The sequence below is a fragment of the Aureococcus anophagefferens genome, assembly GCF_000186865.1.
Source record: "Aureococcus anophagefferens unplaced genomic scaffold AURANscaffold_70, whole genome shotgun sequence".
NCBI classification, from domain to species: domain Eukaryota; class Pelagophyceae; order Pelagomonadales; family Pelagomonadaceae; genus Aureococcus; species Aureococcus anophagefferens.
The window spans coordinates 1-11,796 of NW_008705621.1; the positions used below are offsets into that span (position 1 = coordinate 1).

Consider the following 11,796-nt stretch of genomic DNA (forward strand, 5'->3'; position numbering starts at 1 on the left):
CCATCGGTTGAGCCGATTTTGAACGATGTTGACGTCGATGATGCACAAACAAGGGAGCCCCGGGCCGACCCGAGCTGCGACGCCTCTCGCACCGCGCCGCGCTAGCCTCGTGGTCCGCGAGGCCGTCGACCCCACCCCGGTCGCAGCGGGCGCGGACCTCGCCTCGCGCCCGCGTCGCGGTCCGCGAGGCGCCGCCTTGTCATGGCGCGCCGTTCGCAACGTGCCGTCGACCTGAAGCCGACCTTCCGGACCGTGGACCTGCCCCCCGTCGCCGACGCCGTCGCCTTCGCGGACCTGGACGCGGTCGCGCGGCGGGACTTCGAGCAGCTGCGCGCGCAGCTCGAAGAAGCCCACGCGTTGATCCTCTGCGGCGCAGGAGCCTCCGCCGGCCTCATCGCGTACCTCTTCACGCAGACGATGCGCGAGGAGCTGGTCTGGCCGGAGGACGGGAATTGGGCCCAGGTCAACCGCATCCTCAAGCCGCTTGCGGCGGCCCTGGTCGCTTACCGCGAGGCGCCCAACCCCCAGGGCCACTTCTACAGCACCGTCGGCAACGTCATGCCCGACAGGGCCGTCATCGTGACGCTGAACGTCGACGGCCTCGCGGCCTCGTCGGGATTGCCCGTCCACGAAGTCCACGGCGTCCTTGCCCCCTGGAGTCCGGACGGTCACGAGGTCACCACAACGCGGGAGCAGTACCAGGAGCTCCTCGCCGTCGCCGACGGTCCCGTCGTGGACGGCGCGGGCAACCAGCTCGCGCCCAAGGTCGCGCTCTACGACAACACCCAATTCAAGCGCAACCCTTTTGACTTCGATCGGACGAATCCCTTCAGCGAGATCGCGGGCACGCCAAAGGTCCTCATCATCGTCGGCCTCTCGGGCGACACGGAGATGGTCGAGCTCATGATCAAGGAGTCCAAGACGGCCGGCATCACGAAGATCTACGTCGTCGACCGAGAGAACCACATCCCGCCCGACCTCCTCAAGGCATTCAACGACCTCCCTCACCGCAAGCAGCGCATCATCCACTTCCGGACGACGGCCGACGCCTTCGCGAGCTACCTCGAAGCGGCCGCCCCGTCGCTGGACGGCTGAGCAAGGCCACGCGTTCCCTGTCTAAATCCTACGAATTGCGTCGTGAACCCAGGAGGGCAAAAGCGCGCTTGGGACGGCTCCCCGAGGGCAACTGCATCTGCAACACTTCGCCTCGGCTCTGCGATTCTTGTGTGATGGACCCGCAGTAGTCCAGCGCGAATCCAAGAACGCGGCACGCGCCCACGCGGCGCTGTGCGACGACGAGCACATCCTCGACAGCCACGCGCGTCCGCTCTGCGATGGACGACGACCCCATCGCGGCGATGGACGACGACCCCAACGACGCCGAGGGCGCCGCGCAGCTGGTCCAGCGAGTGATGCTCGTGCTCGGCATCGGCGGCATCAACACGCTCGACTTCCTCTTCCCCATCCTGGCCGACGTCCGGGCGCGGCGCGTCAGCCTCTGCGGCGAAGGCGTCCTCCTCGCCGCCGTCGGCACGCGCAGCACCGCCGTCCTCGCCGAGCTCATCGCCCACGGCGCCAGCGTGCTCGAGCAGTCCGCGCCCGATTCGCGCGGCCACGTCTGGACGGCGCTCGCCCTCGCCGCGAAGATGGGTGACCTCGCCACCATCGACTTCCTCGTCATGCACTGCGGCGCGCCGCTGGAGCAGAACCCCGCCGTGACGCCGCTCATCGTCGCCGTCGTCGAGGGCCACGTCGCCGCGGCGCGGCGCCTCGTCGAGCTGGGGGCCGACGTCGACTGCTGGCGCTTCCGCGTCGTGCAGTACGGCGGGCCCCCGCTCTACGAGGCCGTCGTGCGGCGCGACTACCCCATGATGAGCATGTTGATCGACCTCGGCGCGGACCCGACGGTCTTCAACTCGGACAACGCGGAGTCGGCCATCGACTTCGCGTACGACTGGGACCTGGCCGCGCTCGACATCATGGGCGAGCCCGCGGACCACCTCGAATACCTCGCGCGCAACGCGCTCGAGAACGTGCGGCAGCCGAACCTCGACACCGAGGTCCTGCGCCTCGCGCTGCCCCGCGTCGCCATGAGCACGGCCAAGCTCGACGAGGCGCTCTTCGACGCGGCCGAGACGGGCGACTGGTACCGGGTCCGCCTGCTCGTGAACCACGGCGCGGACGCGAACTCCTACCGCGGCTCCGACTCCGCGCTCAAGGTCGCGCTCCTCGGGCGCCACCTGGCCGCGTCCAAGGAGCTCATCGCCCACGGCGCCGTCCACGCCGGCGACGCCCTCACGCGCCTCGTCGCCGACGCCAGGGCGCTGCCGCGCGCCCTCGTCAACCTCGAGCTCGCCCGCCTCGTGCTCGAGACCGAGGCCATCCCGACGCCCGACCGCGCCGAGCTCGGCAGCCTGCTCAACCTCCTCGACGACGCGGCGGCGCGGGAGCACCTCCACCTCAACGACACGCTGCCCATGGGCAGGCTCCTCTGCGCCCACGGCGCGCAGCACACGGCCCTCACGGAGATGCCCGCCCTGTGGATGGAGCCGGTCGCGTTGCGGTACCTCTTCGTGCAGAACGTGCCGGTGTAGCGGCGCGACGGCGTCGCCCCTCAAATCATCGCGCCGAGTCTCTCTCTCTAGCGCATGAGGCGACGCACCCCCGCCGACGCGCCTGCCTTGGAGTCTCAGCTCCTCGCGAACATGACCCGCTCCTCTTCTCCCGCCCCCTTGTGCTGCTCTCCGCCCCCCTTGTTGTAACGTTGATCCTGTGCGCTCGCGATCAACGCCTGGAAGATGACCGAGTCCACGCCGGCGAGAGTCTAGACGAGCTTACCACGGCAACTGGAGCGTCGGACGTCGAGTGGGGGCTCACGCCGGCGAACGCGCGCCGGGCGCGGATCCGCGGGGTTGTGGAGCCGCAGGACCATCTCGCCGACCGTGCCGCCCCGTCCGCTGGCGACGGGCGAGACTCGAGCTTGCGCAGCGCGTGTGTCGCCCCGAGGCCGCAGGGAAACGCCGCGTCGAGCGCCAGCGCGCGGGAAGAAATCCACGGCACGACGGGGGCGAACGCCTACGGGCGCCAGTCCGTCGCCGCGTCGCACACGCTCGAGGCGCCGTCGAAGAAGCGCCGTCGAAGAGGCTCCACCGCGTCGGTAGCGTTGCGACCAGTCTGCTCACACGTCGGCGGCGCCGGAGCGGTGGCTGTCCTCGAAGACCTCGGCGGGAGGCGCTGGGGCTGCGCGCTCACGCTCGGCCGCTGCGTCACCCGTCGCCGCTCGATGCTCTCCATGCTGCGCGACGTCGGCGCCCGGCAGGTCCTCGCGCGTCGCCGGGACGGTCTGATCTCGAGGTGCGAGATCGTCGCCGCCGTCGACGCCGCCGCGCTCCTCGGCCAGCAACTCGCGCACGTCGCCGACGATGTCGCGATGCAACGCGTTGCCGCCCTCGGGAGCCGTGTTCTCGCGGCTGGCATCATGATCGTCTGCGCAGCGGCGCGCGGCCAAGTGCCAGCCCATAATGTCGGCAAGCCCAAAAACGCTTGTGGCAAATTTGCAGTGCACTTGAAGGGCGGGCGACGACGCGTCCGCGCGGTCGTATTCGCTGTGGGGATTTGCAATTTTTACCACCGCCACGCGTCACCGAGGAACGCCCGTCCCGGCACACCGTCATTATCTCGGCTGGAACAGCGTCTGCGGCGCGGAGGCGAGGCGGGAGCGGCGACCCTGTCTGCCGTCACCGTGAGGCCAGCGCGTTCGGGCAAAAGACGAAGGACACGATGACCCGGCGCAGGACCCACGGGACGCGGCGCTGAAGAGAGCTCGGCGCTCGCTCGCGCAGCAGCTGCGCGACGACGAGGACGGCCTCGCGCCTCGCGCGTTCGCCCGCGATGGCCAGGAGACGTCTATCGGGCAGGCCGCGGCAGGTGATGCAGCCGAACATCCCGAGCTCGACGACTGCGACCGCGCGGAGCTCGCACGCGATGATCGCGACGGCGTTCGTGTCGCTGTCCTCCGATAACGACTCCAGCACTGACTGAGCGAAATAACAACAAGGCGAACGGTAGCCCAGGCACTCTATGAGCACGTTGATGAACCGACTCTCCTCGCAAATCATCGCCCTCGCCTTGGACGACTTCATCACGATCATCATCAGCAGCTTGAGAACCTGGTGATTCGCATGGTAGTTCTCAGCCGAGTAAGAAGGCAGGCACAGGATCTCAAAGACCCGCTGGACACCACCGGCCTCGACGATCGTCTCCGCGTCGTCGCAGCTTCTGGCCATCTCACACAGCGCCTCCGTTCCGCCTCCAAGCGCCGGAACCACGTGTATGAACTCGAGGAGCGCGTCAACAACGCCTGTCGCGCGGATCGCGTCCGTGTGCGCGACGCGCGCCTCCAAGTTGCTCGCGTACGCGCTGGGCTTGGCCCTGGCGAACATCTGAATATGAAGCATCGCGTTCTGCCGCTTCCGCGTCGCCATGCCGCCGTCGTGGAAGTCGCGGACGTAGTTGGCGAGGGAGACGTCGACCTCGACCGGCGCCGCGCCGCCGGACGCCTGCGCCCGCGCGGCGAGCTTCTTCCACTTCCTGACCAAATGCTTGGCCCGCTTCGCGACGGGCTCGTCGTCGACCTTCTCGTCGACCTTCTCGAGGCCCGACACCGTGCGACCGAGGCTGCTCCCCATGAGGTCGTCGATGCAGATGTTCATGTAGCGGAGCTCATAAAGCCAGTCGCAGACCATGTCCCAGTCGGACCTGGCTCCGTCCTCGAGCACGTGCGCCTCGAGCGCTTTCACGCGGTCGCCGGTCGACGCCCACGTACTTCGTGCGTAATACGGAGGAGGCGGGCGAGTCGAGCGCCGCCACGGCACGAACGGCCCGTCCCAGGGCCCCGGCACGTAATTCGCGATGAAATCCATGAGCGTCGCCTTGACCGTCGGCTTGACGAACGCCTTCGCCTGCGCCGCGTCCGTGACGCCGAGCTTGCCCGCGACGGCCTTGATGAGCACGCGCGCCGTGAGCGCGCCCGTGCCGTAGGCCGTGACTATTTCGGCGTCGCTCGTGAGCGTCTCCACCGTCGTCTTCGCGATGGTCGCCGCGTCGGGCATGGCCACTCTCGACGCCTCGCCCGCGTCCAATGGCTCCATGCGAATCACCCGGAGCTCGTCATGGCGGCGGCAGCTGCAGCGGAGACACGACACACCTCCAGCGCGAAGCGCATCGGGCTGCCCACCCGGCGGTACCTTGATGTCATCGTGCACATTTGCGCAGCCCCGGCGGCGCGATGCTGCCCGCGCTCTCGACGCCGCCGCTGCTCAAACCTCGCACGAGCAGCGCGGCGCCTACGAGGAGCGCCGACGCGACGGCGCAGACCGACCTGCACACGACCGAGCATCTCCGCGCCGTCGACGACGCGATCGCGGCGCACCATGTCCACATGGCCCAGCCGTGCGAGGCAGCATCGGTGGCTCCAGAAGAACAACATCGACGAAACGACCGCGTCGCGGCACATCGCGACCTCCGCGACGAAGAGCCGATGCCCTTGACCGCGACCTTCGACACACTGCACGCGATGCAGATCTGGCTCGCGCAGAACTAGTAGATCGTCGGCCGCCGCGTCCACGAGCTACTCGTCGAGGCGCCCGAGCGGCGCCTCACCAGGCCGGGGGGGCCGCGCCCTTGATTTCCTAACGTCTCGCGTCGGATCTGGCGTAAAGCCCGCCGCGTGGTCGCCAGGGCCCCAAAATTACGAGCTAGCCGTTCCGGCGCTTCGGACACGGAACTTGTGGCATGCCCGTCCGAGCAGCGGCGCTCGTCGAGCGACCACGCGAGGAGCCGTAATACCACGCTTGCTTTACGCGGAAATGCCGTCGTCCGCGCAGGGCGCGGGCATGTCAGTTAGTCGCGGCTAAGGGAGGAATCAAAGGGAGAGAGAACAGCAAAGGGAATGTCATCGTCCAAGGGGGGCGCCGCGTTGAGTCCGGGCATGTCGAAGTCTGAGTCCGACTCGTCAGAGGTCCGGCAGCGAGTCGACGTAGATGTCCAGCTGTTCGTAGATATCCGGCTCTTCGGCCTGCGGAGGTCGCGTGAGACTCTCTCAGCCGAGATCGAGCGGCAGCGAATCCCGACGCGCGTACCCATGACGCAGCTGGGTCACCACAATCACGTTCCAACTCGGCGCGCTGTCGACACGGCTAAAAGTGTCGGAGATGGGGAATTTCAGGCGGTACAGCGACAAAGCCCTGATGCGGATAAGACAACGCTCCATGCGCGTTTTGATTGGCGTGTTGAAGAACGAGTTGACGACCTCTCCTATCTCCTCCACGAAGACGGGCGTCTTGGCCAGGAAGATCGTCGGGCGGACGTCGCCGTACTTGAGCTTGGAGTGAGGCGTGAAGACCTCGAAGTTCCACGCCTCCCAGCGGCGGACGTCGCGTGGCCTGACCCACAACTGCTCGTAGAAGTCCAACACGTCGTCGTCGTCGGACTCGGACTCGGACTCGGTGTCCTGCCTGTGCCCCGGCACCGCGTAACGTGTTTTCTCGGCGCGCGCGCGGACGCCGGCTCGAGACCACCAGGGCAGCGTCGCGTGCCACTCGTCCATCACGAGGTCGTTCGTCACGAGGTGGTCCGTCACGACGTGGCTGTACGCGGCGTCGTAGCGGAGCGGCAGCGCCGAGAGCGCGACGTTCTGGTGCAGCACCGGGACCTGCGCGAGGAGCGCGTCGTCGAGGGGCCGCTACGCCCCCGCGCGGCTCTCCGAGACGCCCCGCCGGACGGACGACGTGCTCGCGAGCTTCGCGGCCTCCTAGCTCGAGCGCGTCGAGCGCGCGCGGCGGGAAAAGGACGAGGTCATCGCGAAGCCTCCGTGTGACCCACCTCGGCGCTCCGGTGGTTGAGCAGGCGGACGTAGCGCCGCGGGCCGACCGCCGGCGGGCCGGCGCTCCCCAGCTGGTTCACGCCGCCGCGGCCGGCGCCGACCTCGCTGACCATGGCGTCGACGAAGTCCCGGCTGTGCGTGTTCCCACCGACGTGGGCGCGCTGCTGGGCGTAGAGCGTCGTCGTCTCGCCCTCGACGGCCACCTGCGTCGGGACGTCGCCCGTGAGCGTCTCCGTCATCTCCGCGACGGGCCCGACGCCGAACGTCGGCGGCCGCTAGCCCCGCGAGACCGACGCGCGCGCGAGGCTCGGGACCGCCGACGAGGCCGTCGAGCGAGCGGCGCCTCTCCACGCGCGGCGCCCGCATTTCTTTCGGGACGTCGATCTCGAGCGTCTCCGTCGACGATCTCCGGCGCCCGACGCCGAACGTCGGCGGCCGCTAGCCCCGCGAGACCGACGCGCGCGCGAGGCTCGGGACCGCCGGCGAGGCCGTCGAGCGAGCGACGCCGCACCACGCGCCGCGCCCGCATTTTTTTCGGAGCGAAAGATGCGAAAAAAAATGAACTCTGCTATTAAAGTGGCCCCCGCGGGCCCGTCGAGGCCGCCGCGGGCCCGTCGAGGCCGCCGAGGCCTCGACGGCGGTCCGGGGAGGGCAGGCGGAGCTCGACAAGGCGGGACGCGGGCAAATACGCGCGCGTGGACGTGCTCTGATGAGACGACCATCGTGCCGTCAGACTTGCTTCTTGAGCAAGGCCGACAGATCGGATCTGCCGCGCACACTTCAGCACGTGGGCCGCGCCGACGGTGCCGTCGACGTGAAGCACCTCGCGGCCTGCTCGCGCGTCCCGCGCGTCCAGCGCCGCGGCTGCCCCGCGGCGCGACCGGAGCGCCCCATCGGCGGCAGCCCGACTGCTCCGTGCGGTGCAAGGTGCCGCCGACTCAACCTCCCGACGCCCTCCGGCAGGGGATCCGATGGGATGGGCCCAACATCCGAGGGCGCTGTGCCGGCGGTGCGTCGTCGCCGCGGCGGACGGGGCGGCGTCGCGGGAGGTGGCCCGACGTCTTTTGTTGTCGGTGAGAGGTTTTTTTTACCGGCGGGAAGACGGACGCGCGCGCGCGCGCGCGGCTCCAGACGGAGAGCACCGTCCGCCGGGCTCGCGGGCTCCTCGAGCGTAGCTCCTCCTGGCCGCCGCCTACCGCCGCGCCGTGGCGCCCTCCCCGGACCGCCGTCGAGGCCTCGGCGGCCTCGACGGGCCCGCGGCGGCCTCGACGGGCCCGCGGGGGCCGCGACGGGGCCTCCGCCGTCATGGACGCCGTCGTGGACCGCGGCGACGTCGTCGCTCCGCGGCGCGGCCGAAGCGGCGACGACGTCGCGGAGAGCACGTCGTCGTGGGGCTCCGCGACAGGGTGCTCCATCGCGCCGTCCGCCCGACAGGTCCGTCCTCGCCGGCCGCGACGGAGCTCCGCAAAGGAGCGCACGTCGTCGTAGCGCAGTCGCCCGTGAGCGTCTCCATCGCCACATGACCCGAGACGAGCGTCGCGGCTTCGGCGAGCGCGGACCGGCTCGCGCACCAGGTCTCGCAGTAGGACACGTCCAGAAGCTGCGACGTCCTCGCCGGCCGCGAAGGAGCTCCGCGAAGGAGCGCACGTCGTCGTAGCGCAGTCGCGGACCGGCCAGCGACTTCGCCACATGACCCGAGACGACGAGCTCCGCGGCGACGTCATCGGCGACGATACGGACGCGCCAGGAGCGCCGTCCGCCCGAGAGAGCTCCGTCCTCGCCGGCGCGTCGCGCGGCCGTATCGCGCCCGCGTACGCCCGCCCCAGGGCGAAGGCGACGGCGACGACCGAGGGCCACGCTGACGCGGAGCAGCCGCGGAGCAGGTACCGTCCTCGCCGCCGTCGAAGCCGCGAAGAGCGCCGTCCGCCGAGTTCCGTCAATCTCCGAGTTCCGCCGGATAGAACCTTGCGATAGAACCGTGGGATGATCGATCTCCTCCTTCGTCTCCGTCCCCGTCGAGGGCGAAATCGTGGGGACGGGCGGCCGGACATGGGCGATGGTCGCTCCGCGGAGATCCCTTCCAAGTCCCGTCTCCCGCGCGGGCCTTCCAGGCGCGCCGCCGGGCGGAGATGGGAGGCCGCGCCGGCACGGCGCGGCCCGCGTCCCGGAGATCGGCCGCTTTCGTCTCGGAGATTGGGTTTTCTTCCGTCTCCGCGGAGATTTCGATCTCCCCACCCGCCGCGTCCCTCGGAGATCCTCGAGATCAAAGCCTCCGCGCAGCGGGAAAAATTTTCGCCGTCGAAGTGCCAAAAATGCCCAGATTGCGGTCGGAGATGCGCTGGGCGATGGTCCGTCGGCGGCGATGACGGGCGGCGTGCCGCGGCGACGTTCCTCTCCGTCGAGTCCGAGAGATCGTCCGTGCCGAGATCGTCGTCTCCGTCGCCGAGATCGTCTCCGTCCCTCGCCTCGTTCGTCGAGGCGATGATGGGCTCCGCCGTCGCGTCCCTCGCGGAGATCGCGATGCCGCTCTTCGCGGCGGCGGCGTCGTCGTCGATGGCGTCGTCGGAGATGCTGCTGCTCCTGCTCCGGTCGGAGATTGTCGCTGCGGCGCGGCGATGTGGTCGCTGCGTCGGAGATGTCGTCGCTCCGTCGGAGATGGCCTCTCTCGTCGCGGAGATGGTCGTCGCAGATGCACCGCGTCGAGGAGATCACTCGCGCGTCGCTGCGCCGCGTCGAGGAGATCACTCGCGCCCCCCATGGCCAACGCTTGTGGCAATTACGGCGCGGAGATACCGTTGACGTTTGCCACCCCCACTTTCGTACTCTCGCTCCACTCACCGTCCTCGAACCCCCGACCTCCGCCGCCCCGACGGACTACAGGTCTACGCACGCCCGCTCCGCGCCGTCACAGATCCCTGTAACCCTACCCTCCCGCGCAGCCGGGCCGGTCTTTGGCCCTTTCAAGGGCCAATGACCGGCCCGGCCGTCGGGCAACCCGACACCCGAACCCTAAACTCGAACTTGGCCGCCTTCGGCGGAAATTCACAACCCGCCTTCGGCGGGGAAACTCAGCGCGCCTTCGGCGCGCTAAACTCCACTGTCCGTCTCGCTGTAGACCGGCAGAATCCGGAACGAAGGGGACGGGAGACCGGCAGAATCCAGGGCGAAGGGGGTGGAAGCCGAGTTGCGGGGCTGAACCTAAAAAGGGAATTCCTCGTAGTCAGCATAGTGAACTTGAAAAAGGGCTCTATCTGAATTGAGTAGTTTCGTGATTCCCCATCATCCTCGTAATTTACATTACCCTGTTCCCTCTCTATCGCGACGTCACACTAAAAGTACGGGACGTAAGAAATGGTGGTTTTCTAGGGTTACATCTAAGCTAGGGAGAGCGCTGCGTCGATCACATGTGCAATTGCGGCAGGACGCGCTGTCGCACGCCTTCGTCGGCAAGATGGCCGACGAATTCGCGACGAGCCAGCACCGCGCGAAGCAGGACCGCAAGCGCGCGCGCGCGGAGGCCGCCGGCGCCGCGGACGACGGCGAAAAGGTCGAGATGATCGTCGACGTGAACGACACCGTCGCGAAGCGCATCAAGGCCTGCGTCCTCCTCGAGTACAGCGGCCTGGGCGTCACGAAGATCATGAACGCGCTCGGCATGAACGCCCAGAACTTCAAGACCGCGGGGTGGTACGAGAAGTACCTGGAGCACGGCATCGGCGCGCTGTTCTCCGACGGGCGCCACAAGGTCGCCAAGCAGATGACGCCCAACACGAAGAGCTTGGTCGAGGAGAAGGCGCGCAAGGGCATGAACGCGCCCGACATCGTCGTCCAGGTCGCCGAGCAGCGGCGCAAGTCCGGCGACGACCGCGAGGCGCCGAGCGTGCGGACCGTGCGGCGCACGCTCGTCGACTTCGGCGCGAGCTACTCGCACAAGGGCGAGAAGCACATGGTGCTCACGCCGTGGCACGCGCGGTGGCGCGTGCAGTTCGCCCAGGAGTGGCTCGCGAAGATCCTCCGCGACCCGAACCTGCTCAAGCGCAAGCTCTTCACGGACGAGAAGAAGTTCGGGCTCTACGACAGCCGCCACGGGTCGTGGAAGTTCGACGACGGCGAGTGGAACATCGCCCACGCCGAGCAGATGACCGACGTCCAGTACAATGATCGAGTGGAAGAAGGACAACCGCGCGCTGCCGCACACGAAGGCGCGCGGCCTCTACCGCGCGTTCTGCTGGGCCGGCGTCGGCTACAACATGAAGACGAACCTGATGTGGCTCGACCAGGGCGAGACGCTCAAGAAGGACCGCTACATCAAGATCCTCGAGGAGGGCCTCGTCCCGCGGCTCCCGGAGTTCTACGATGCCATCTCGGACTCCTGCGACGTCCGCAACACGCGCGCGATCACGATCGAGGTGATCCAGGACAACGACCCGAAGCACTGGAACGACCAGACCGCGGCGCTCTTCCGCAAGCACAAGCTCGCCTCCGTCGCGTCGAAGCGCTGCGACGCCGAGGGCAACTTCCCGGACAAGGCGCCCGGCCCCGGCGGCCACATGCAGACGCAGGACACGCCGAAGTTCCCGTGCTACTCCCCGGACATCAACTCGCCCATCGAGTGCTCCTGGCGCGAGTGCCAGCGCCGCGTGCTCGCGCGCGCGGGCGAGATCCGCAGCCGCGACCAGCACATCAAGATCGTCGAGGAGGAGTGGAAGAACCTCGAGTTCGAGCGGAGCGACAAGTGGTGCGGCATCAACCACCTCGTCATGCGGACGCCCGACTGCCTCAAGGAGGTCATCGAGCAGGATGGGTTCGACACCTCCTACATGAAGCACTAGGCGCGCGCGCCTATGTACATATGTACATCGAGCTCCGCGCTCCGGCCCCGCTGCGCGGCGATCGCCGCCCCCCCCCCCCCA

At 68.5% G+C, this 11,796-nt stretch overlaps 3 protein-coding genes across 3 annotated transcripts; 2 read left to right on the forward strand and 1 right to left on the reverse strand.

Moving 5' to 3' along the window:
- Positions 1–201: 201 nt before the first annotated feature.
- AURANDRAFT_68162 (hypothetical protein) lies at positions 202–2,594 on the forward strand (the record flags this gene model as incomplete). Its single annotated transcript, XM_009043795.1, has 2 exons — positions 202–948; positions 1,398–2,594. 2 exons carry the CDS (start codon positions 202–204, stop codon positions 2,592–2,594), a joined length of 1,944 nt encoding a protein of 647 aa, XP_009042043.1.
- Positions 2,595–3,737: 1,143 nt separating this feature from the next.
- AURANDRAFT_68163 (hypothetical protein) lies at positions 3,738–7,122 on the reverse strand (the record flags this gene model as incomplete). The annotated part of the gene is made up of 4 exons (XM_009043806.1): positions 3,738–4,037; positions 4,329–5,184; positions 6,141–6,712; positions 6,883–7,122. 4 exons carry the CDS (start codon positions 7,120–7,122, stop codon positions 3,738–3,740), a joined length of 1,968 nt encoding a protein of 655 aa, XP_009042054.1.
- Positions 7,123–9,364: 2,242 nt separating this feature from the next.
- Positions 9,365–11,715, forward strand: AURANDRAFT_68164 (hypothetical protein; the record flags this gene model as incomplete). Its single annotated transcript, XM_009043796.1, has 3 exons — positions 9,365–9,481; positions 10,305–10,981; positions 11,037–11,715. The coding sequence occupies 3 exons, from the start codon at positions 9,365–9,367 to the stop codon at positions 11,713–11,715; spliced, it is 1,473 nt and encodes a 490-aa protein (XP_009042044.1).
- Positions 11,716–11,796: the final 81 nt, after the last annotated feature.